Source organism: Lampetra fluviatilis, chromosome 52, assembly GCF_964198595.1.
Source record: "Lampetra fluviatilis chromosome 52, kcLamFluv1.1, whole genome shotgun sequence".
NCBI classification, from domain to species: Eukaryota; Metazoa; Chordata; class Hyperoartia; order Petromyzontiformes; family Petromyzontidae; genus Lampetra; species Lampetra fluviatilis.
In genome coordinates, this window is record NC_136326.1 from 605,610 (window position 1) to 632,095 (window position 26,486).

At 53.9% G+C, this 26,486-nt stretch overlaps 2 protein-coding genes across 3 annotated transcripts in view; one reads left to right on the forward strand and one right to left on the reverse strand.

Moving 5' to 3' along the window:
* The window catches only part of TBCC (tubulin folding cofactor C), a 32,521-nt gene that overhangs the window by 1,020 nt on the left and 5,015 nt on the right, over positions 1-26,486 (forward strand). The gene's annotated exons all lie outside the window — the stretch shown is intronic.
* LOC144949041 (kinesin light chain 1-like) lies at positions 2,498-25,952 on the reverse strand. 2 transcript variants are annotated; one of them, XM_078878838.1, is made up of 16 exons: positions 25,850-25,952; positions 22,479-22,724; positions 20,865-21,113; positions 20,400-20,466; positions 19,249-19,450; positions 17,383-17,470; positions 15,683-15,784; positions 14,892-15,065; positions 14,120-14,219; positions 13,050-13,102; positions 12,198-12,247; positions 11,364-11,472; positions 11,098-11,223; positions 10,188-10,309; positions 9,244-9,310; positions 2,498-7,822 (listed from the first exon to the last, which is right to left on the reverse strand). In XM_078878838.1, exons 2-16 carry the CDS (start codon positions 22,716-22,718, stop codon positions 7,730-7,732), a joined length of 1,842 nt encoding a protein of 613 aa, XP_078734964.1. In that variant the 5' UTR covers positions 22,719-22,724; positions 25,850-25,952; the 3' UTR covers positions 2,498-7,729. The 2 variants fall into 2 exon arrangements, with proteins under 2 accessions (XP_078734964.1, XP_078734963.1); XM_078878837.1 differs by having other exon boundaries at positions 20,400-20,469.

Genomic DNA, 26,486 nt, shown 5'->3' on the forward strand with positions numbered 1-26,486 from the left:
GTGTTCACTCTCCCAACACACAGCCGGTGAGTGCAGAACGAGTCACGAATTGGCCACGTTTTGTTGACGCGACAAACTTTACTCATTGGCCGCGTGTCGGGTGGTGGCGGGTTCAACGACACATTCGTATTTACACGACCTCTATTATGGGTCGTTTAAAGTAAAAAAAAATTAACCCGTAAAAACAAAGTTTTTCACTATAAATCCTTTATATGCGTGGCGGCTAGAGTCCTCTCGTCCTCTGGCTTGAGATGGCTGCCACCTATGGGTCAGATGATTGCCTGCCACCATTAAGCAATTGGTAATTAAATATTATTTATTTTTTCCTAAAAAGTGTAAAATTTTGGAAATTTTTTTTAACGAAAATAAATTGTCACGCACAACGAGTCTGTGTGCAAAATATCAGCTCGATTGGATCACGGGAAGTGGGTTAAAAAACGACCGAAAAATGTGCACGGTCGTAAGCGCGCAAGCAAGCAAGTGAACTTAATATAAAGGATTTAAAAAAGTATCGACCTGAAGTTCGTGAACGAGACACAGTCCCGAGCACCACCGTTGTGTAAAGGCTGGCGGCTCTCTGTCAGTCGCCTGCGACCCAGCGCCTGTGGAGGCAGCGGCGAGGGTTGGTGGATCACACACAGATGGTGGGAGACTCCCTTCTCCCCGTGGGCGTCGAGGAGGAGCCGCGTGCCCTGGCTCGCCAGGAGAAGGCGGCACAGCAAAGTGCGCCACGGCCTCCACTTGTTCAATCTGCATGGGAAAGAGCGTCGCCCCCTCGTGCGAGTGGGGTTTCTCCGGGTGCCCCAGTTTCCTCCCGCAGGTAAACACCCAGTGGGCCGACACGAGAGGAAGATGAGACGTGGACATGAAGATCGCAATATCCTGTCGGAGACTCGCAAAGTGACGCGGTCACTTACTCGCTGGAATGTTTCTCTTTATAGATTTTGCCGCGGTGATTTTTGACGTAATTTCAAACGAGACGTCGTATATAACCACTGAATGCGGTTTGCGAGGATCGTTCGTCAGCTTGCTGGTAGCTGATGGAAAAAAAGCGCATGACACGCGTGTACACGTCACACGGAGCGCATGACACGCGTGTACACGTCACAATGAGCGCATGACACGCATGTACACGTCACAATGAGCGCATGACACACGTGTACACGTCACAAGGAGCGCATGAAACGCGTGTACACGTCACAATGAGCGCATGGCACGCGTGTACACGTCACAAGGAGCGCATGAAACGCGTGTACACGTCACAATGAGCGCATGACACGCATGTACACGTCACAATGAGCGCATGACACGCGTGTACACGTCACAATGAGCGCATGACACGCGTGTACACGTCACAATGAGCGCATGACACGCGTGTACACGTCACAAGGAGCGCATGAAACGCGTGTACACGTCACAATGAGCGCATGACACGCATGTACACGTCACAATGAGCGCATGACACGCGTGTACACGTCACAATGAGCGCATGACACGCGTGTACACGTCACAATGAGCGCATGACATGCATGTACACGTCACAATGAGCGCATGACACGCGTGTACACGTCACAATGCATGTTGTTTGGCTGTCGGGCTGTGGAGGGATTCTAATGGCACAGTTTTTGGTCAGATCATCACGTGGCCTGACAGATTCTTTCCTTTCTCCATCTGAGAGTTGGCTGGGCTGCCCTGCAGCACAGGGCTCCGGTCTTCAGCAGTTCCTGCGAGCAACTACGTCATCTATTCAATATAATTATGAATCATATCGGCTATGAAAACCTACGTGTTAAGAAGTAGCCAAGAGTGTTGTTGTTGTTGTTGCCTCAAGTCCGCCGGACATAGACGTCTCAGCCTTCTGCTAAGCAAGTAGGGCACGCCGCGGTGGCGAGATGTTAACTCCCTCGCCTGGGCTGCAGGTCGTGGGTTCGACCCCTGACGCCTGCTGTATGTGGCCGTCACCTGACGATGCTGCTGCTGCTGCTTGTTGTTGTAATTACCGGCGAAACGTCACGGTGCTCACATTTTAAATGTCGGGTTACTCCCCAACACACAACCGGTTTGCTGAACTAGTAACGAATTGGAATGTTTTGTTAATATGACAAACCTTGCCAATTGGCTGTGCCGGGTGGTGGCAGTTTTTAACGACACATTTATATTTACGTGATCTAATCCAAAAAAACCTCTATTATGTATATTCGGAGTTTGCATGTTTTCCCTGTGGTCGAGTGGATTTTTCTCCAGGTTTCCCCTCCACATTTAGAAAGATGCGCTTAGAGTGTTTGGCTGCGATACATTTCAACATTTGTGGCAAGGTCGCTTCTGAAGAGCTAGAGAGCTCGGTGGGCCCTACCTGGTAATGTCAAATGTTGTAGTTTATTTTTACAAGTGAGCTACAGTAGTTCTATCCTGCAGCGAGGAGACTACAATCAACGTCATCCTCAAACGTTGAAAATACGTTCGTCATCGCGGGAGAAAGAAAAAGGAGCAGAACACATTTTGACGTTTATATTTTTATTATTCATTATTACTCTCTTAATTATATTTGAAATCTTTAACAAGAACAATGACATTATCAAAACCTGATGCCCAATCACAAGTGCACGACATTACACGTAAAATCACAGCATATCACGGATATGTAAAACGAGTCAAGTAAAAACCTCCATTCCATTAGTCACTTCACGATGCATATCTTCAGCCACGGGACACATGCGTGCGTTCTGGACCCTGCCTCTGCAGTTCTCTGATTCTTAATGCACAAAGCTTCAATACCCAGTGTATGGTTTCGGAAGAAAAGGAACTCTAGACAAAAAAAAATACTTCTTGAGAGACGTTTCAGGATTCATAAAGCAACAGCTACCAAACGTCCCCGCCGTGTGGCTGCGACAGTGTCCCAACAAGCATTTGCTAAATCGTGTTTATTTGTTCTTGCTTATAATTGTCTGGCCTCATGCTCAACTCATGATAGGGGGGGGCGGGATAAAGGACGGGGGGGGGGCTACCTGAGCAGTGGGCGGGGCTAGCAGGAGCGTGGGGAGGGTCTATTAGCAGCAGGTCAGAGGCCCATGAGTGGCAGGGGGTTAGTGGTTGAGTGGGAGGGGGGATAGTGGTTGAGTGGGAGGGGGGATAGTGGTTGAGTGGGAGGAGGGTAGTGGTTGAGTGGGCGTGGTTAATGAAGGGGAGGGGCTGCCAGCTCACCACCACGTGTCCCAGTTGAGTCTCCCAGAAACATGGCGTGTTTCGCGATCCAGCCCTCGTGGACTGCCAGTTAGAGGCGTGATGATTCTCTCCGTCACCTCCCTTGCCCGTAACAATTTGATGAATTGTTGCAATTCAGGATGACAATTAGATTTCAGAATCTGTTCTTTATTGTTACATTATGGTGTATGGAGTGGTCTCTCATGGCTGCGAGCATCACACGAACCTACTGAATACCTGCTTCTTCAAATGGCGCCCCAGAGGTCAGATGGTGGCCTGCAACGGCTCATGGTCGTGGCCCCAAGAGCTATGGCCCGCAGAGAGATATGGTTCACCAAGACGTAGATTCAGATGAGATGAGGTGAGAGATGAACGAGAGATGAGATGATTAATCCGTAAACAGACGGATATAGATTCGCGAGAGGTGAAAGAGACATGAACAAGGGATACATGCGAAAGGGGCGATTGTGACCAGAGGACTATCAGTCGTCCCATCATGCCTTGCGTGTCCAGTGATGTCACTGCACTGCGTGTATCGCGAACACAGCCTTGTGTTAGACTAACCAGCTGTTGAAAACAACATGGCCAAGATTTTGACTTGAGTTGTTGAACTAAATCACGGCTGTGTGCATTATAAGATCAGGGCAGTGATATTGTGTCACGTTGCATGCACGGCACCATGGGAGAACTGACGGTTTGGCCACGATGGCGATAGTGACGAGGAACTTGGTAACGTCTCAAGAATGTACTTTCCGCTGTAAAGCCATTCCACCCCTCCTAAATTACGATTCCAAACCACAATAGCATTCGTATTAGAGTATTAGCGTACCGTTTGGTGTTCACAAATATCATCGGCAGGTCAGATCACATTGAAAATAATAAAATCGCCGTGAGAGAAACGAGTTGCTTCTTGAAGAAGTCTTTAGACACTTCAAACTGCAAGCAGCGACAACACAAAAATGAGTACCCATCGAGTGGGTGCTTTAAGCCAGTGTGTTCGAAATAAAGTTGCATTACAAAAATAAATTAACCCTCAGACAGTAGTGTAGTTACGACAGCAGCCAAACGCCACAAGGGGACGTATAATCTGAGTCGAATGAGCAGACGGATTCCGCTTTGAGCCAGAAACCCAACCCCCCCCCCCCCACGTGCAGGAGGGGCCTACACCGCATTACATGGGTGCAGGCCAGAGATTGTAATTGTCAGACCCATACCAAGGTGGAAAAACAGAGATGTGGTTGTTTGCGAATAAGCAGCAGCACAGTTTAAACATCACCATTCTTTTGTCTCCAAGCCACAACTGTATCTGAATGGGCTGTTGGCGTCGCGTCAAACAGAAATCTCGCAGAGCAGCGCAAAACTTCGCAGAGAGAATTCTGACATCCATTCAAGTGACCTCTGAACTACGCAGTAGCGGGGAGGCGGCACTTTTATCACCCACTGCCACTTGCCGCGTGATGGTCAAACCGATGGTTAACATTCTCAACAGCTGAAATTTAGACAAATTAAAAGTGCGGAACCAAATTTAATTTTGAACGGTATTTTTTTTCGCGTGCGCTGACACCATCAACTCTTCGGCACTTGAGAACCCGGTTCAATCACAGGTGGCCCAAACCTGGATTCAGAACCCAGGACCTTAAACGGAGCCAGCTCACAGCTCTCACCTCGGAGCCAGCCGACCAATCACCTGACACCATTTCGACGAGAAATTTGATATTCGACGAACCATCGAAAGCTTGTGACCAAATAAAATCTGCAATGTCTCCGACCTCATCAGACCTAGGAAGCTAGGCAGGATTGAGCCTGGATTGTGTGTGGATGGGCGACCGCCACCGCCACGCGTGCAACATGTTGGAGGTCGCTGCGGAAATAAGTTGTCAACAAAGGGCAGTGCTATTGTTGTACTGTACTACGGTATACTATGCACCATACCGTACTACGGTCCATCTATGCTCCCCACCTTCACGAACTCGCACTGACCCGCATTGGCGAAGTCGGGTTAAATAAACCCCTATGGCCCACGTAAGTGTGAGGAGGCCCTCATCCAGCATTGGATTGACAAATGGGTTGTCCACGCGCATTTATAACCATTGAGGAGGTCATCGCTTATTCATTTCACTTTCAATGGCCACATGGGGGTCTTGCCAGGACAATGGATTCCTGGTCTCAAATTGGGGGACACTGCCGATTTTGCCAAGTTTTCTACCCGAGGTCACGGACCACACGTACGAGACTGCAATGGTATTTAACATCTCATCGTTTTTTTGCCATTCACCAGAACCTCCACCAAATAGAGCACCGTGTGAACAAGCCACCGAGAAATAAAATCCTCCCCTCCCCCCCCCTGACCGTAAGCTGTGGGGTGCCACTACGGCAGCAGAGCTCGGACGAGTAACGACGAGTTCGCAATTCGATATCAAATTCGCCGTAGAGTCGTTTGCCATCAGTATTATCCGGCCCTCGTGAATTCTAGGGGGTCGATAAAATGCGTACCGCTTTGTCGGACATCACCAGCGGTTGTCCTATGGAAAGACTGGCCCCCGACGAAGGAATATGGAATTTCCACTGGCAGCTTGGGAGAGCGGGCGATTGCTGACAGAGATGAGAACCGCCCCAATGTTTGTTTGAGCAGGGAGATTACTCAGGGAAAAATCTGAAATTTAGTGGACTCATTTTTAAATCTTCCAGTCATTGTGAACCGTTCCGCGACCACCAACTCACTACGCTCAAGAAACTGGTTTCAAGAGAAACAAATCCCAAACGCAGGGTTCACAGCGACGCTGGCTCAGTGCCTATGACCCTTGAAGCCACCCGGCAACGTCATCCGATATAAATTAATCCACCCAGCCACCCGCGGACTTTGCCGTGATATCTGCCCGTAGGTTCGTTTGGAATGCACGGTGCGTACACTACTTATACGGCCCGGGGTGTGTGGCAACGTGGCAGAGGGCTAGGCTAAGTAGGGTGTTCACTTAATAACTGAAGCGCTATCGATAACCGCATGCAAAAAACAGTCCATTCGCGGATTGCCGCACTTATTAAAATGTCTTATCAACTGAAAAAAAGTCAAACCTCTGCGTGTGTATCTCAGTCAACCCATGGGACCTGGGTCTGTCCCGTGACTTCCTACCAACAGCGAACCCTCCACACTTCACGGAGACTTAATGTGCACCTAGCCTGGCACAAAGCACCGTGGCGACGACACTGCCACTTAGTGGCGACTGTCGTTGGAGGTACCGCTGATGAGTGCCGTGCGGTTTGAACGTTCGTGCGAGCCAATCGGTCCTATCGTCACCAACCTTGAACTTTAATTAATTATCGATGCCGTGACAAACGGAACCGATAATCTATTCTGAAAACGGATTGTCGAAAAATCTACGATCGGCCAATAAACTCCATCGGCTAACGATCGGAAGGAGAGGTTACAATCGCTCCGGGGATTGTCCCAGCCCATCATCCGACTCGGCTTCAAAAAAAGAGCACCGATTTGTGTTGACAGTGATTGTCTCGTTGACCCTTCGAGGCGGCCGACTGAGATGAGCGCCACACGGCCTGGGACAGGAGCGAGGAACCGGAGCCCACGCGCCGGATACGACCCCCGACCTCATTTCACACGGCCCCGCGGACACAGGAGGCCTACACTACTTCGAAGCGACCCGCCAACAAATATTTATCCATCGCTGCAAGCATCTCAGCCGCACAAGTCGGGTGCGGGAGGGGAACTATCGACCTGGCATCATCAACCACTGTGTTTCTAACTTTAGCGCCGCGCTCAAAGTCACTGCTGTCACTCCAAGACACTCCTGGCAGTGGCAGCAGTGGCTGCGCTGCCCATGCAGTTGCCCGCCAAAGACATCCGAAACTTGTATTCTACCCTGGGGAAGGAAACGGTTCCCCACCCGTGCACTGAGAGGTCGACTGCCCGGTTCACCGGCCCCACGTCGCGCCAAGACGGTCAAAGCGGCAGTGCCACAGCTGATCGTCGCTAATGCTTCTAAGCGTCCAACCCATTCTACTCCCAACTAAGTGCAAAACACAAATTATAGCACAGAAGCGGGTGCTGGGGGAGGGGGGGGAAGCTGACATTCGTCCTAAACTCATCGCAGCTGCGCTTAACTCAACGACACAGCTCAGTAAGGCTAAACAATTTCACCTGTTTTGCATTTAGTGCAATCATTGGTAGTGAAATTTTGGGACACCCGCTACTTTTGACTAAACGCGCGATTGTTTAATTTTTACAGCAATAATGACGAAACTTCACTTTGGTTTTGTGCTATATATATTTTTCTCAACAATCACGCGTGTGTGTGAGTGCGCGCGAGTGGGTGAGCGTGATGAGTGGGTGAGTGACTGTGAGTGGGTGAGTATGGATGGGTAGGTGGGCGAAGAATGAGAGGTGAGAGGGGGCCCTCCCCGTCAGTAGAGGTAAGCAGGGAACGCTTCCTGTGTGAGATCGTACCGTGTAAAGCAAGTGAACAGGAGCCCACATTGTCGTCACGAGGTCGTGAGCTGCCGTTCGGGGGCCGAGCTAACGGGGCCCAGAATCGTTGTGGGGGCCCAGATCCACGTGGCTGGAGCTCAGGGGACGAGACTCGCTCAGCCGGCGGTTCGATCTGCCAGCCTGCGCACACACGGAAACGTACACGCACGTGGTAGTACACACGGGGGGGTCATACACAAGGGGTCATGCAGGGTCGTACACACGGGGTCGTACATGGAATCGTACACACGGAATCGTACACACGGGGTCGTACATGGAATCGTACACACACGGGGTCGTACACACAGGGGGGTCATACCCACAGGGTCATCCACACAGTTTTCAGGCTATTTGTGTCCGTTCCAGCTCCGACAAAGAGAGATGGTTTGTGTCTCTCAGTTTGCTTGCTATGCGATAAACACCTCTAGAGGGCAGGGCGTATGAGATGATGCGGATGGAAGGCAACTGAAGGGACCTTGGAATGACAGGGTGTTCTTAAACAACGTGGGCAGAATAAAAGAGTATACCGTGCCCCGTTCATAACGGGGGTTTTTGGGGAACTATTACTCCTAAATATATAAATATTAAGAAAATTTAATGGCACTCACGAAGCTCACAAACTGAACAGCGAGCAAAGCGGCGCTGCTTCGCTGTTAACTTCACCTCCATGCTGCGCAGGATGCCATGTGCCAGTCTAGTCCAAGTGCAGCCCCAGTCTAGGCCGAGTAATTTTCGGAGGCTTGATTTTTATAACATAAAAAAATGTATAAGTAACATTACAAAGTCTAAGGTGGTAAATTTGGTCTCAATGCAAACACCACATGTTTGGTCAGGAAGTGGATATACCTGGGCACCACCCCGTCACGAAATGAGGCCGCTAAGTAAGTCTGGACATGTGTTGGTGCACACTCCTGTGAGTTCAGTCCATCACCGAAGCGCTCTTTGGCGCAACATCGCTGCTTTGAGTCCGTTGCAAAGCTGGCTCGGGCTCAAGGATGGATCCCGAACATCTGCCACCCGTCACTGGGTTCCAGGTCTCATGAAGGAGCAGAAACCATCAAGCGACACTCCGCTCACCCTCACAGCAGCAGCAGCGGCGGCGGCTTATGGCTGGCCATCGAACAAAGACGTTGGTCACCGCATCGCGCGGCGCTTTCAGATGCGCTTCTGTAGCCGTCTGGAACGCTCTTCCTTCCGATATGAGGAAACCACTGGAGCTATGCACTTTTAAATTATCTAGGTTGACAAAGTGATTTCTTTAGAACTGCTTTTTGTGTTTAGTTTGTTGTCCTTCCCTGGCACCTCTGATTAGCATGGTTGGCTACGTACGGTGCAAAAGAAGTTCAACATACACGTACATACAGGTCTTCAAGCCGGAGAGACCCTGGGGAAACTGCGTTGGCCGCATATCGCTGTAAGTCGTTTGATATCGCCTTTCGGAGACCCCCCCCACATCTGCTGTGAGAGTTAACAGTGGAGTTGCATTTGCGTCAAGATCACGTGCAACAAAAGCTGATGGGAGGCACAGGCGAGATCAAACGGTCGGGATAAAATGGTCTTACTTGATACGGCTCCTCCCAAGTCTTGTTGCTGGTATTTAAAGTGATGAGCGAACTCGCACGTTTCATTCTACAATGCACGAGGAGAGAGAGAGAAAGACGAATCACAGACAAGAGCAAAGTTATTTGGTGACGCTGCCACCGCTCCGCACGGTGCACCAGCACAACCAACAAAAACACGTCAACACGGCCGTCAAGGCCGCCGATGTGCGTGGCCTGAAGACAGAAAAAATAAACGGGCGACGTTTCGGGCGATGGGGCTGAACATTGACGTGCTGTGAAACAGGCCCATTGCCCAGCATGTCACCTGGTATATATTATTTTTATTATTATATTTTAAGGCCACCCGCAGTGTAGTTGACGAATGAGTTGAGTTTTTTGTTGTCGTAAAGTTGACGCACTTTTGCAAAACTGCAGAACCAGCACGAGCCAGTGGAACTCCACAAAACATAGCATCCAATAGGACGAGGCCGCACACACTTCATCCCGTGCTCCCTCCCTCTGGCCTGGCCAGGGCGATCGCTTCCTGCGAAGCGACGTTTGTCTTTCGTGCCACTTCCTCCTGCCCGGGGGCTGTGGAATTCTCTTCCGATTCCACGCCGAATCCTTCGGCTCGTTCAAATCCGCGATTGATTTGTGGGTTAGGTCACCGCGGAACGACCGGGCCAAATCTGTGTTGTTAAGAACCTTCCACACCAACCCGACGCAGCCAAAGAAACTGAATCGGCAAGCGGAGGAAAGCGCTTCACAACGCGCCGATCATTATTGTTGTTGTCGTCGTCGTTATTGCCGGCAAGTCGAAGAACGGTTGTCGCAACCAAACGAAGCAAATCATCAGCGGCCGATGACGCTTGCGAGAGACGCGGCGTGCGCAGACACAGCTGGCGCCGCCGGTTCCGTGGCGAGCGCAAGGGGGGATGGGGAGGAGGAAGCGGGGAGGGCCTTACCCGGGGTTGCGAGGTTCCTCCACCTGCCCCTTGAGCTTCATGACGAGCTTCTCGCTGCTGCGCACGATCGTCTCGCGCAACTTCCCAAACGAGCTGCTCCGCGACATCGCTCCCGTCCCGTCCTGGGCACGCGGGCAGCACACCGACGGGCGCGGGGAGGCGCACGCGCGGAACTCGTGAGCAGAGGTGGAAGAGGCGCGGCAAGCGTGAAGCGGGCATGTGCGTGTGCGCGTGCGCGACGATTGTATCCAGATTGTCGACTCCCTCATCGCCGACGAACAGAATCAACCCGGAAATGTGTCTCATCTCGTCAGATAATTACTTGAAAGAAAATGTGTTGAGCGGGAACACTATGATGAGAAACGGCGTGCTGTTGGCGGGTCAAAAATATTCCCCCCGCCAGTACCCGATCAGTGGGGTTACAACGCTTGCGGCGATGCGTTGACAGGTTTGCGTTTCAAGGCAGTGGGCCTCATGTGTGTGACGGGCTGTATCCTGGCCACGGGCCGTAGGTTCCCTCCCCGTCTCTTAGCGAGTACAAACGTACAAATCCAGCCTCTCTCTCTGCATGCAAACGAGCCCTCGAGTGGCACTTTAACTCAGTCGGCAGCCTCCAAGGAATTATCGGACAATCACCGTCAACACAAGCGGGGCTCACTTTTTCAAAAGCCCCCCCACAGAGTGATTTGAACTTCAGGCCTCTATGTCGACTGCTGGATTGTTAGGTATCGTGCGGCCTTGTGAAATTCTGCAATCGAGGGGGGGGGGGGGGCAGATGCCCCATGCCGGCTCTCCGGAGGGCCGTGCGAGTGAGCGAGTGTGCGCGAGTGTATGAGAGTGCAAGTGAGCGCGAGTGCATGAGAGTGCGAGTGTATGAGAGTGCGCAAGTGCGAACCGCGAGGTCACACACCCCGGTCCATTGCGCCGGGATGCTGACGTCGTCCGCGCCCTCGGGCCCGCTCTCGTACTTGACGAAATCAACCGAATGCAGCGACATCTGGCTCCCGCTGTCGTGCGCGCGCACCAAGTTGCCGTCCTGCACCGCACACGCCGACAGCAGGGTCACTACGCGGCAGCTGGCAAGAGTGAGGAGACAGCGGCACGAGCGAGCAGCTGGAGACAGCTGGCACGAGCGAGCAGTGCGTGGGGGAGCAGCAGTGGCGAAGGCGGCGGTACCTGTGGGTGGCCGCGTGCTATGTATTGCTCGAGCGTTTGCGCGGCCTCCACCCGGCCTTGCCTCCGATACAGCGCCGCCAAGTTCTTCAGCGTGTTCGTCACCGTGGGGCTGCGGCGGCGACGATCACACGCACACGGGGGGGGGGGGGAAGAGAGGTTGCGTCACACAAACGAAGGCACGGCCCAAACAAAAAAAGCCCACACGGCTCCAAACAAACAATCCAAGCGCGTTGCATGAACGGCGAGCAACTCGCCGCCGCGATCATCGGCTGAGACGGAGCTTGTGTGCGTTAACTCGAGCCGGAACGATCGGTCGGTTGCGTCGATAGGCCGACTGAAAGTTGTGTTCGGCTCAAGCTTCTCCGGGGTCGATCAATTTGGGTCCGGGCGAAAAACGGCAGCCATGCCATCGTCCCGCCGCCTCTCCGAGGCTGGGAAACCCCCTACAAAGCCATGCCGGGAGCGATGCGGCCGGTGCCGAAATCTCTACCAACGCAACGCGCCCATCACCACCCGGTCAGCGGCACAAGGAGGTGAGAACAAATTTTTTTCCCCAACTATCGTCACGTTATCGATGCGATAATCCGTTTATATTAATATAATAATTGGAAAGCCCGGCTGTAAAATCTAAACACGCAGTGTGTGGTGATGCCACGTGATATGCAAGGCATGCCGAGAGGATGGATCCGATGGTCACAATGGTGCCGCCACCAGAGCCCGGCTAAGCTTGTCTGTGGAATTTGCATGAACGACGAAGCCACGAACAACGCGAAACAATACCGTTACTATTAACAACAACACGTCGCAACTGTCGGAGGAGACGAGGAGACTTGCCTGTCTTCTCTGCTGACCTTGTACCAGTTTCCCAGCTCAATGTTGCTTCCCTGGGTCACACACAAGCACACCGCAACGAGACGTCCCACAGCCCGCTTGCCACACGGCCCCAGCACAGCGACTAATGATCGCGTGCCCTCGAAATAACGAGGTCACTTAACACCACAACCATACCGTGTCCGGCCCGTCCACCGGGCACACAAAAGGGGTGGCAGGATCACCACCCTGCCTGGCCGACTTTGTCTACAATGCTGAAGTTCACGCACTGCACCGGGTACTCATTTAAGGCCGAGTCGATCCAGGGGCAGGCCAGGACGGTTTCAGATATCACTCGCCACGAATATTCGCCTTGGTCGTGAACGGAACTGGCTTTCTGGGTTCATAGAGCAGTGCGCTAACCAAAGCGCCACCGCTCCACCCAAGGTTAGTAATAAAGGCGACAAAGAAAGATCACCCGGATAGCCTCTAACAGATTGTTGAGGAAAGTGCTGTTCGCGAGTAGCAGCACCGACGATGCCGGCACTGCGCACGCGGGTGGCGAGCACTACGCCCGGGCTCCCTTGGTCTCCCCAGTGGCGATGTTTACACACTGCACCAGGTACTCATTTGATGCCGAGTCAACCTAGGGGAGGCCCAGAACCGGTTCGAATGCGTCGACACTGCATTTGGTCGCGAGCGGGAATCGAACTCGGGTCGCCGGATTGGATTCGTAGCGCAGCGCGCGAACCACTGCTCCCCCGCTCGACAACCTCACAACGCACTGGGCATCTGTGCAAAAGAGCTTCATAGCTCGTCGGATTTGTTCAGGATCAACAAAAATTCCGTTTCTGACACGCGGCCCTCTGCTCGCACCTTCACGTTGTACTCGCGCTCCTCGGCGTGCACCCAGATGGGCTTGTTGGGACCTAGCAGGGAACAACAAACAACGATCGTTCATCTTCTTGGTTCTTTCGGTAAAGTCACGTAGAAGGGAAGTAATAAAATAATAAAAATAAAACATAATAAAATAATTCTCACGACGTTTCGGCCACAACGCAAGCAGCCGTCCTCAGGTGAAGACCAGGTCTGTCGGGGAGACAGCGTCTGAATTCCGTGATAAGAATCGAAATTTAACGATCGTTCAGTTTGATATTTGACCGTATTGGCGGTACACCGGTGGTGCGCGGTATAAACAAACAAATAAACCGCAATAACTGGTTATTTTCCCGCGATTTGCGGGGTGGCGATGGTGCGTCAAAATCAGTTCTCGTGATGTCGAAGCTGGTCGGAAGACGATTGTTGTGAGCGGGCTGAACACGAAGGAGCTTCACAGTCTGTTGCCGTATAGCAGCGCCCAGCCTGATGACGATTGGCTGCTGCGTGTTTTGACTCCTCGTGCCCGAGACAGATTTGACTCCCCGTACCCTAAACTTGGTCGGACGGTTCCTCAATTAAACGGACCCAAATCAACGGTCTCGGTAGACTGAATGAACCTTCGAATCACGTCAAACTTGGCGACAGGGTCAATTAAAGACAGATAAACAGAGTTGACAATTCAAATTTGATTTCAGACAGTTTTATGAGGACCGGCGTGCTATGCTGCACCGGTGTGCCCCAATGTCCATTTAACCGGGAGAGCCTCACCGAGTCTCAAGGCTCGTTATCAGGAGGGGGAGGGTCCCACTTCGTTTTCGCGACCCAACGCCAAGGGAAAGGCCTCATCCAGCAGGGGATTGACACAAGGCATGCGCGTGCAAAGTGGATTCTCATCGTGCTGGCCATTAGCCAAGAAAGAAACTTGGATTTTATTGGTTAAAAATAATCCAAATTGCAATGCGCACGACGCAAAGCGGTATGGCGATCGTAAAACTTTAATCGAGTTGATGATGGCCTAGCGACCCCGCGATGGGGGTGGGGGAAGCGCCGTTGTGTCAAAGTCTCACCGTCAAACGATCCAAACTGCTTTTCGTGAGCACGCGTCAAGATGTCCTTGTACAGGGCTTCCGCCTCGTTGAACTTCCCCTGCTTCTGGTAGCAGGAGGCCTGGAAGAGGGAGCGGAAGGGAGTCAGAGCGGCGAGGACTTTGCTCGGCCATAATACACACGAGCGCACTGCCACGCCACACGGCGGCGATGCGCCACCACGGTTTACCGCGTCAGCCGCTCGTTGCAGAAATTCAGAATTTGATGATTGGGACCCAGGCTCTTCTTGCTGCGAGGCTCACGCGTTACCACCGTGCCACTCTGTAGCCGTATGTATGTTGTATGTAGTATGTATGTTGTGTGTATGTTGCATGTATGTTGTATGTATGTACTGTTGAATTTATTTTGCACCGTACATAGCCAACCGTGCTAAATGGAGGTGCGGGGGGGAGAACAAACTAAAACACAAAAAGCAGTTCTAAAAAAAATCAGTTTTCAATCTAGATCAAGATGATTTAAATGTGCACAGCTCCAGTGGCTTCCTAATATCGGAAGAAGAGCATTCCAGACGGCCACAGAAGCGCATCTGAAATGCGGTGACCACCATCATTGCTCCATGGCCAGCCAAAAGCCGCCACCGCCGCTGTTGCTGCTGCTGCAAAGATGACCGCAGTTTGCGTGATGATGGTTTAACGCTCCGTGACGAGACCAGCAGCGAGGCGCTGCGGTCCATCACTGGTGGCAAGGTGTAGAGCGGGTGGAGGAGGTGCCGCCACCGCCGCCACCGACGCACCAGGTTATTCTTGGTCTTGGCCACGTTGGGGTTGTCGGTGCCCAGCTGCTTGGTGTAGATTTCGAGGGCCCGCCGGTAGTAGTGCTCCACCTCCCCATACTTGCTCTGGTTCTGGCAGAGCAGTGCCAGGTTGTTCAGCTGCTTTGCCACGTCCGGGTGGTCTTTGCCTAAGATCTGGATGGACAGAGAGAGACACACATAAGCAGGCAGGTGGAAATACATTTTATATATATAAATAAAACACTCTTCATTGACAAATATTGTCAGGCTCTAATTTCGTTCACAAAATTAACTCTGCCATGCTGGACGTGGTGGTGGTGGTGGCAGCGGCAGCCCGTGCTTGCGTGCGTGCGCATGAAGGCCACCCACCCCCTCGTGTGCCGTGCCGGCCTTCATAGGTGCTACTCGCAAACAGCACTTGCCCCAACAGCCTGTTAAGGCTACACGGGGGACTTTTGTCTTGTAATATTTACAGTCGCGTGTGTCGTGAATAGTGTCTGTATAACAAAGACAAACATCTAACAGACTTCAACAGGCTGTAGGGGCAAGTGCCGTGCCGGCCTCAATACGTTCTTGCTCACAGCACCTGCCACTGGAGCGATGCACTTTTAAATCTACATTGAAAACTAATTTCTTTAGAACTGCTTTTTGCGTTTGTTATCCTTCTGCCGAACCTCCGATGAGCACGGTTGGCTACACGCGGCGCGAAACAAGTTCAACATACACACGTACAACAGTGTGTTCAAGGCGTGTGTGCGCGTGCATCAGGACACGGCGGTGCCGTTGCGCACCTTCTCCCGGATCTCGAGCGCGCGCTTGCAGAGCGGCTCGGCCTCCTTGTACTTGCCGCGCTTCCCGTAGAGCACGGCCAGGTTGTTCAGCGTTGCCGCCACCTGCCGTGAGAAGGGCGCAACGGGGCGGGGTGAGCGGGCGAGGAGGGACGGTCTCGCACGCGCGTGGCGGTGGCGGAAATACGTTCAGCGGCTCGGTGCCGACAACGTCGGGGTCCACTCGCCGCGACGAGAGGGCCTCAGCAGAGAGGGAGTCGTGTCGCTATTCCTCCTCATCCGATGAATGAGCCCAGACTACAGTGGATTATTATATGGTCCACAGGTTAAATATATGGGCCATAGGTTGACTGTATGATCCACATGTGTACTGTACGATCCACGGGTTTGGGTCGAGGATGGTCTCATACTCGCGTTGGCTCCACCTGTTCAGCGCTGTCGTGGCACCTTAAACCAAACCAACGCCGTCATCCGGGGCGAAACGGATGTCGTTAATTTGATTCCATACGTGATCAGCGTTTACGCGGAAAAACCCTCGGACGGGTTTTGACTTTTTTTCCGAGTCTCGTCGGCAAGGTGCGGCCTGCTATAAACAATTGCTGCCGAGTCTCCAGCTGCGATCGGGAGAAAGCGCTTCCACGAACACCGGCGGAGGGCCTGTCCAGTGCCAAGGGAAGAACAGGAGTTCACGTGGCTTTGGTTTGGAAAGACAAAGATCCCTCCCATAGCCTTAACAGGCTCTTGGGGCAAGTGCTGTCAGCGAGCACCTATGAAGGCCGGCACGGTATACGAGGGGGTGGCGGCCTACACCACGTCCGACCGCCTTTGTCTCCTCAGTGGCAATGTTTTTTACACACCGCATCAGGTACTCATTTGAGGCTGAGTGGACTTAGGGGAGGCCCATGACCGTTTCAGATAATTGCTGCTGGTGTTGGCCGTGAGCAGAATCGAACTTGGGTTGTTGGGCTTGTAGCTAACCGCTACACACAAACACACGCGCACCTCCACCGCGTCTATCACTGCCACGGGGCCTTCAGGGGACAGCAGTATCCAAGCACGGCGCTATAATCATAAACGCAGTGGTGCTGTTGTCAGGTTGAAAATATTAAACGAATATATTTGTTGACTATTTTAACTATTTTAACCAGGTAAGGCCCGCTGAGATGTATTGCTCTTTTTCATAAGCGACCTGGCTTTCACAAATGATAGCTCAATAAAGTGGCTTATCGTGTTAAAATGTATTGCAGCCAAATACTCCAAACGCGTGATGTTGATTCTAAATGTAGAGGGAAAAACCCGGAGTATCCGGAGAAAAATCCACGCGGCCAAGGGCAGAGAGACACGCAAACTCCAAATATACAGGCGTCAGGTTTGGGATCGAACTCACGACCTCTTGTATACCAGGCGAGGTAGTTAACATCTCGCCACTGTGAGATGCCCGTAAGTACCCGATTAGTGCAGCTACAATACTTCCAGCGATGGACGATTTTAGTTCACGAGCTGTTTCCTAAGCGGCAGGCCTCATGTGGCCGCGGTGAAAGCGAAATTAAGTAGTGGGCCCTATCCGGCCCGTGGCCTGCAGGTTTCCCACCGCCGGAGTGCAGAAACACTGCCCGAAAGAAAACATTACTTCTGTGTAACGTTGCAAGAATCTTCTCTCCGAGATGCGCGACAAAGATGCCGCCGCTGCAACAACCAATTACCGCTGGGTGGTCTTTCCCCAAGGTCTTCTCACGAATGGCCAAAGCATCGTTCAGCAAGTTTCCCGCCTCCTTGTACTTGTTCTGATCTCTGTAGAAACGACAATGACAGAGGACATCGTTAACACCAAAACACGTTAGGAAAAATCGTGGAAACGCATTGATCGTGTCGAATTCGTCAGAAGTATGTGATGAGCGGTACGATAGCTGTCAAGACGTCCAGTGGTTCCCGCACTGCGCTACGAACCCGCCGACCCACGATTCGATTCCCACTCGCAGTCAATAAGCGATACATCTCTGAACTGTTCCAGGGCCTCCCCTAGGTCGACTCAGGCTTAGAAAGGAGTACCTGGTGCGGTGGATATAGATTTGCACTTGGGAAACCAAGGCGGCTGAGCGTGGTGCTGGCCAGCCACCCCCTCATAGGTGCTACTCGCGAATAGCACTTGCCCCAACAATCTGTTAAGGCTATGGGGGGGGGGTGATTCTTTGTCTTGTAATATTTACAGTCTCGTGTGTCGCGAATTGTGTCTGTATAACAAAGGCAAAGATCCACCGGACAGACTTCAACAGGCTGTAGGGGCCAAGTGCTGTTGCCGGCCTTAATACGCGCTTGCCAACAGCACTTCCCCCAACCACAGTCGAAGGCACGCGTGAGTATGCGTGCGTGAGTATGCGTGCGTGAGTATGCGTGCAAGAGTATGCGTGCAAGAGTATGCGTGCGTGAGTATGCGTGCAAGAGTATGCGTGCGTGAGTATGCGTGCGTGAGTATGCGTGCGTGAGTATGCGTGCAAGAGTATGCGTGCGTGAGTATGCGTGCAAGAGTATGCGTGCGTGAGTATGCGTGCGTGAGTATGCGTGCAAGAGTATGCGTGCGTGAGTATGCGTGCAAGAGTATGCGTGCGTGAGTATGCGTGCGTGAGTATGCGTGCGTGAGTATGCGTGCAAGAGTATGCGTGCGTGAGTATGCGTGCAAGAGTATGCGTGCGTGAGTATGCGTGCGTGAGTATGCGTGCGTGAGTATGCGTGCGTGAGTATGCGTGCGTGAGTATGCGTGCAAGAGTATGCGTGCGTGAGTATGCGTGCGTGAGTATGCGTGCGTGAGTATGCGTGCAAGAGTATGCGTGCGTGAGTATGCGTGCGTGAGTATGCGTGCAAGAGTATGCGTGAGTGCGTGAGTATGCGTGCAAGAGTGTGCGTGCGTATGCGTGCGTGCGTATGCGTGCAAGAGTATGCGTGCGTGAGTATGCGTGCGTGAGTATGCGTGCAAGAGTGTGCGTGCGTATGCGTGCGTGCGTATGCGTGCAAGAGTATGCGTGCGTGAGTATGCGTGCAAGAGTATGCGTGAGTGCGTGAGTATGCGTGCAAGAGTGTGCGTGAGTATGCGTGCGTGAGTATGCGTGCGTGAGTATGCGTGCGTGAGTATGCGTGCGTGAGTATGCGTGCGTGAGTATGCGTGCAAGAGTATGCGTGAGTGCGTGAGTATGCGTGCAAGAGTGTGCGTGCGTATGCGTGCGTGCGTATGCGTGCGTGAGTATGCGTGCGTGCGTGCGTGAGTATGCGTGCGTGAGTATGCGTGCAAGAGTGTGCGTGCGTGCGTATGCGTGCGTGAGTATGCGTGCGTGAGTATGCGTGCAAGAGTGTGCGTGCGTGCGTATGCGTGCGTGAGTATGCGTGAGTATGCGTGCGTGCGTGCGTATGCGTGCGTGAGTATGCATGTGTGAGTGTGCGCGAGTGTGCGTGCGTATGCGTGCGTGCGTATGCGTGAGTATGCGTGCGTGCGTGAGTATGCGTGCGTGCGTATGCATGCGTGCGTGTGCGCGAGTGTGCGTGCGTATGCGTGCGTCAGGGACAAGTGGGGGCACCACCTGTAGACGAGGGCCAGGATGTTGAGCATGGTGGCCACGTCCGGGTGGTCGTGGCCGCTCGTCTTCTCCAGGTCCTCGAGGGCCTGCTTGCAGAGCGGCACGGCCACCTCGTAGCGGCCCTGCGACGCGTACTGGATCACCAGGTTGTGCAGCGTCTTGAGCCGCGCTGGGATCTCGTAGCCGCCCGAAGGCTGATGGCCACCTAGGACCGTGCACCCACAAAGAGATAATGAAGGATTCCCTCCGTATAACCTTCACAGGCTCTTGCGGCAAGTGCCGTTAGCGAGTAGCACCTGTGAAGGCCGGCACGGCACACGAGGGGGTTGGGCGGCCAGCACCATGCCTGGCCGCGAGTGGGAATGGAACCCGGGTCGCCGAGGTTCGTGGCACGGCACGCTAACCGCTACCCATTTACCGCACACACTCAACAGACGCATGTCAAGACTCCCACACAGGGCGGCAGCAGCAGCATCATCAGAGAGCAGCAACTGTTATCGTTACCCGACATTCAATCTGGTGCCATCCAATTATTTACGGAATCGATTAAAACTACATTTTGCTCAAATAAAGCATTGAGGCAGTGCTCATTGCCTGTTTACAACCGTGAGTCAGTGGTGGAAACTACACATTCCTGTGGCAGGGGCGAGTATAGCCAAAGAACAACCAGTGTGACGTCCCCACAGAGCAGACCACCAGGCACTGAGGTCACAGGTCACTAGAAGAGGGATTCAGTTTTTCAAAAGCGTTATTTTGGACGAGCGGGGAAAGAACGGAAATAAAATTAATGGTGTCCATTTATCCAGCAGAACCTTGCAGCGTCTCAAAACTCTTAGAGGAGGGTCCTGCATTGGGAAATTGGCCAATTCCACGAACGATTACCAGGAGAAAGCCCCACACGTTGGTGGAGGTAATACTCAAGAGGTGAATTCACATGAACAGCCACCAACACATCCGGTGTCTTGCCATATCATGGCCACCTTGCAGTCGCCTAGCTGGTTTGGGGTTTTCTCAAATGAGCGTGCGATCCACTAACCCCTTGGCTCGACTGCGCCGGCTCACAGCTGCGCGTGGCACCGCTCTCTGGGCTAAAGACGGATGAGATGACGGGACGGCAAAGGTGTGAACGAAGAAGCCTCAGAAGAGAAACTCGCCTTCATGGCTGTCGTTCGGGAAGAGGTCGTCAAGAGGCTCCTTGGACAAATCCTTCTCTCCTTCTCCCTGCTGACGGACAGGACACGCACACACACAACATGCACAAGTGCTCCCGCATAAAGACAAAGAGCCGTCATATAGCCTTTGAAAGATTGTTAGGGCAAGTGCCGTTAGAAAGCACCTATTAAGGCAGGAACAGCGTGAGAGTAACTGGCGTGGCCAGCACTTTGCCTTGAATTTTATGTTTGGGGACAGGGGTGTATGGGACGCGTGGGCGTGTGGGCACGTGGGTGTCTGGGTGCGTGGATGTGTGGGCACGTGGGCGAGTGGATGTGTGGGCACGTGGGTGTGTGTAGGCATGTCGGGGTGTGTGGGCATGTAGGGGTGTGTAGGCATGTCGGGGTGTGTGGGCATGTGGTTGCGTGTGGGAGCGCGTCGTGTGTGGCGCGTGGGCACGGACGCACCGCCTCCTTGTTGGACTCGTCGCCCGCCTGGTCGTCGTCGTACTTGCGCATCTGGTTCATGAACTCCAGGTGCTTCTTCTCCTCCTCGAGCTGCGCCACGGCCTGCTCGCTGCGCTGCAGCTTGAGCTGTGTGCCGGCCAGCTCGTCGCGCAGCCACTGGTTCTCCTGGCACAGGCGCCGCACCTGCGCCCGCAGCTTCTGCTTCTCCGCCTCCATCGTGTTCAGGTGATTCGACAAGGCCACCATGACCTGCTCGCCCGTCGGTTGCCAACGAGACATTACTCCAGAATTGTTTACGGTTGCTATTATTTCCACGTTTAAGCTCAACTCAACTTTTTACTTCACCAGGTAAGACCCATTGAGTTGTATAGCTCTTTTTCAGAAGCGACCTGGCCACAAATGATAGCTCAACGAAGTCGCTTATTATCACGTGGAAGTTTATAACACCCAAATACGCTAAACACATGATGTCGATTCGAAATGGAGGAAATATCCACGCGACTATGGGGAGAACATGCAACTCCAAATATACAGCAGGCGTCGGGGTCAGGATCGAACCCATGAACTCCTGTATACCAGGCGAGGTAGTTAACATCTCGCTACCGTGGCACCCAAGGCGACGAGATATTTACCCAGGAAAGCCTCACTGGGCCGTCCCACCACCTCAAGTGACTGCGAGTTGAGTGCAGCATGGCCTATTATTGCGCAGTCATTGGTCGAGCGGACCCACCAACTCCAATATTTTTGTGTCAAAATTTCAGCAGCAAAATGAACCGTGCCCACCGCTAAGACAAGTGGACCAGCTTGCAATCAGAACGGAGTTTTGTTGATATTCTGTTTGGTGGGGGGTTGACTCGGCCCATCATCCTTCCCTCCTGGGGTCGGTAAAGCGAGTTACCACTTTGTGAGAAAGACAACATCGATTGTCCTGTGGATAGACTCGCCTCCGCCATAGGAACGTAGAACTTCCACCACTGGCTCAGGCACCGTAAACAGGAGATGAGCGCTGCTTGAATTTAGCAAATCATTCCGAGTGGTGGCCATTATCACGATGTGTGAAGGGTTTCACCCGCTCGTTATCCATTGTCGACTATAATAAAAAAAAACACACAAGTCGGTGACATATTTTGGTCACTCATTTCGTGAAGACTGGACCGCGTGGCCGGCCACCTCTTTGTGTTTAGCTTCTTGTCCTTCCCCCGCACCATCCGATTAGCACGGTTGGTTACGTTCAATGCGAAAGAAGTTCAACATACATACATCTACAAGTATTATGACAAATTTGTTATTTTACCAGGTAAAATCCACTAAGCTTGATAGCTCTTTTTCAACGAAGTAGATTATCGTGTGGACATTTATAGCAGCAGCCAAACACTCTGAATGCATGATGCTGATTCTAAATGTGGAGGGAAAAACCGGAGGACCCGGAGAAAAATCCACGTGACCACGGGGAGAGACACACAAACTACAAATATACAGCAGGCGTCGGGATCGAATCAGCGACCTCCTGCGTACCAGGCGAGGTAGTTATCGTGCGAGCGAATCGAACGGTGCGAGGAGCAGGCAGAGCTGCCCCCGTGTCGGAATGTGGCTGCCCCCCCCCGCCCCCCCCACCTGTGCCTCGTTGAGCCCCAGCTCGATCATGTCGAGGGAGCGCTGCACCACGCTGCTCTTGTCCGACACCACCCTCTTCTCGTCGTCGCGCTCCACGCACTTGAGCGTCTCGAGCAGCGTGCTGAGGATGGCGTTGTGCTCGTTCTTGAGCGCGTCCAGACCGTGCACCACCGACTTGGCGCTGGCGATGATGTCCTCCTGCGACATCTTTTCCAACTTCTCTTCTCTTGGGGAAAACATTTTGAACTGCCGTCGCGGACACGGAGAGACAAATAATTTACTCATCTTGCCGCCCCCCTGCCCCCACCGTGCCCTCTCCGCCCCCCATCCTCTTACGGAAAGAGACACAAACAAATACAAAGATCCCCTGTGTAGTCTTTGAGACTGATTTGGCAAGTGCTTTTAGCGGGTACCTATGAAGGCCGATACAGCACATGAGGGGGTGGGTGGCCAGCACCACGCCTTTTCCCTCCCAGTGGCGATGTTAACGCACCGCACCAGGTACTCATTTGAGGCCGAGTCGACCTAGGGGAGGCCCAGGACCGGTTCAGATAATCGTCACCGGCGTTAGGGTTCGTAGTATAGTGTGCTAACCCCTAAACCATTAGTCACTAAACAGACGCAAACACACATGACACACGCATGCTTATACAGACACATACAGGCAGCCGTTCAGACCGTCTCAAATGAACTCCACTCCCAGTGGCAGGGCACGTGAGAAAGTGCTGCCCTCTACTGTGCAGCACAGACGACACTTGAAATGATCTCAGAAGTCGCTCTCTGATATCCACTTCCGTGCACCGATAATTATCGACACAATGGGTCGCATGTCGTTGTGAGAGGCCTGAATGGAATTGACTGCGGATATGACATCGTTCGCACAACTGGAATACTTTTGGGCTGGTTGGGGAATGAAAGACGTGAAATATGAGGCACGCGTGAATTCACTTTGGTCGCATTGTAACTCGGGCACACTCGAGTGAAAGCACTCTATAAATACACCACGCGGCACGCCGTACAGCTTCAGAGCACACGTGCTGAACGATGCACTTAAAGGGCTCCCAGACATTGCCAGGCCACGCCACTGCTCGCCCCTGATTCACCAGCGGGCGGCCCGCACCGCCCCCGTCGTCGTTCTTAGAGGTCCAGTTCCAGGGCAGCTCCTGTGGCCGCGTGGTGGAGTGGTTGTCCCCGTTTGGACTAAACGAGCGTCTCACAAGACGCAGTCCTTTGGACTCGCATGTACTCACAAGACAGTGCTTGAATCCACAAGTACTATAAAAAGTGGCAGTACACGCATGTACTTTCAAGACAATGCTTGTACACACATGTACTCGGGACGCAGCACAAGTACTGACAAGACAGTGCTTGAATCCACAAGTACTATCAAGACAGTGGCAGTACACGCGTGTACTTTCAAGACATGCACTCTGCGGAGGCCGTGCTCACAAGACGGCCATTCGTACCCGCCAAGTCCCCAACACGGCCCCCGTGTCCTCACGAGACCTCCTGCTCACTCACGGCGACCGCGACTGACCCCCCCCCCCGCGTACCGCGTGACCCCCCCCTCGCGTGAACCCCCCCCCTCCCTGCGTGACCCCCCCCCGCGTGAACTTCCCCCTCCCCGCATGACCCCCCCCCCGCGTGAACTCCCCCCTCCCCGCGTGATCCCCCCCCCCGCGTGAACTCCCCCCTCCCCGCGTGACCCCCCCCCCCCCCGCGTGAACTCCCCCCTCCCCGCGTGAACTCCCCCCTCCCCGCGTGACCCCCCCCCAGCGTGAACTCCCCCCTCCCCGCGTGACCCCCCCCCCCCCCGCGTGAACTCCCCCCTCCCCGCGTGAACTCCCCCCTCCCCGCGTGACCCCCCCCCAGCGTGAACTCCCCCCTCCCCGCGTGACCCCCCCCCCCCCCCGCGTGAACTCCCCCCCCCCCGCGAGTGACCCTCCCCCCACCCGCTCGGGGATGAGGCGAGAGCTCCTTGGTGACTCTCTGTTGACGGACCCCGTGGGGGACCCCGTGGGGGACCCCGTAGGGGACCCCGTGGGGGACCCCCCCCCCCGACCCCCCCCCCCCACCACGATCAGACTCGAGACGCCGTCACCACCACGACCCGCGGGGCCGTCGCTTCGGTCCCGGTGCCGAATGCCGCCCCCCTCCTCCTCCCCCTTCAACATCTTTGCAGCTGCTGCCGCACTCGCTTCGTGGTGCCACCACAACATGAGAGCCGTGTGACTCATCCTGAGCCATGAGACTCAAGCTGTGAGCCGTGAGACTCAAGCTGAGAGCCGTGAGACTCAAGCTGAGCCGTGACTCAACCTGTGAGCCGTGACTCAACCTGTGAGCCGTGACTCAACCTGTGAGCCGTGAGACTCAAGCTGAGCCGTGAGACTCAAGCTGAGAGCCGTGACTCAACCTGAGCCGTGAGACTCAAGCTGAGCCGTGACTTAACCTGTGAGCCGTGACTCAACCTGTGAGCCGTGACTCAACCTGTGAGCCGTGAGACTCAAGCTGAGAGCCGTGAGACTCAAGCTGAGAGCCGTGACTCAACCTGAGCCGTGAGACTCAAGCTGAGCCGTGACTCAACCTGTGAGCCGTGACTCAACCTGTGAGCCGTGACTCAACCTGTGAGCCGTGACTCAACCTGTGAGCCGTGACTCAACCTGTGAGCCGTGACTCAACCTGTGAGCCGTGACTCAACCTGTGAGCCGTGACTCAACCTGTGAGCCGTGAGACTCAAGCTGAGAGCCGTGAGACTCAAGCTGAGAGCCGTGACTCAACCTGAGCCGTGAGACTCAAGCTGAGCCGTGACTCAACCTGTGAGCCGTGACTCAACCTGTGAGCCGTGACTCAACCTGTGAGCCGTGACTCAACCTGTGAGCCGTGACTCAACCTGTGAGCCGTGAGACTCAAGCTGAGCCGTGACTCAACCTGAGCTGTGACTCAACCTGAGCCGTGAGACTCAAGCTGAGCCGTGAGACTCAAGCTGAGAGCCGTGAGACTCAACCTGTGAGCCGTGACTCATCCCGTGAGCCGTGAGACTCTAGCAACCTGTGAGCCGTGACTCAACCTGAGAGCCGTGACTCATCCCGTGAGCCTCTAGCAACCTGTGAGCCGCGGCCATCCACATCCCCGGGAAGACTCCCTGAGGCCAAGCACGCAGCGAGTCCCAGGGCCCGACAGCCCCCCGGCTCCTCGGCTCGTCCCGAGGAGCCCCAGAAGTCGGGAAACTCCGAGACTCAAGACCCCCCCCGTCACCACCAACACCACCACCACGAAACCCCGAGAAGGCCACAGAACCACCGAGTCACCGAGCCCCCCGAGCGAGCCAGCAAAGCCCGCAGAGCCCCCCACGCTTCCCGCCCCCCACTCACGGCGCCTGGAGTTGCCGCTGCTGCTGCTGCCACCCTCGACCCGTCGGGGTGGGGGGCGCAAGATGGCGGCGTTCCCACAATGCGGCGCGGCGAGAGTCACGTGACGACGCGACAAGAGAGAGGTAAAGGCGCCCCGGGTAGCCTCGCGCGGGGTCTTGGGGCGAGTCTGCACTTGCTCTATTACTGTAGTACCATACCGCCTGGGTGTTTAACGTTAGCGATTTGTCGTATTATCTGGCTGTATAGCAAATTAAAAAAATTAATTACTTTGCTATGCGTGTTAAACATTTGTGTTTTAATGTTTATGTGTTTTTATATTTAGGGCCCCTTTATGACTTCTGTGACAGGCCCCGCACGAGCTTCATCCGGCACTGGATGTCGACAAAGATCCCACTGTTCGATTCCCGCTCACGGCCAACAACATCAGTGGCGGAGAGTACTGCACCTCAACCGGGTCTCCTCTAGGTCGACTCAGCCCTCAGGAGGTGGGAATGTGCTCGCTCGTCCGTGCTCAATGACGACCGACATGGCTGCCATGCGACGGCGTGGCCACCAGGGGGGGCAGCCCCCCACCCCCTCCTCCCCCACCTCCTCCTCCCCCCCCCCTCCTCCGCCCCCTCCTCCTCCCCCCGCCCCC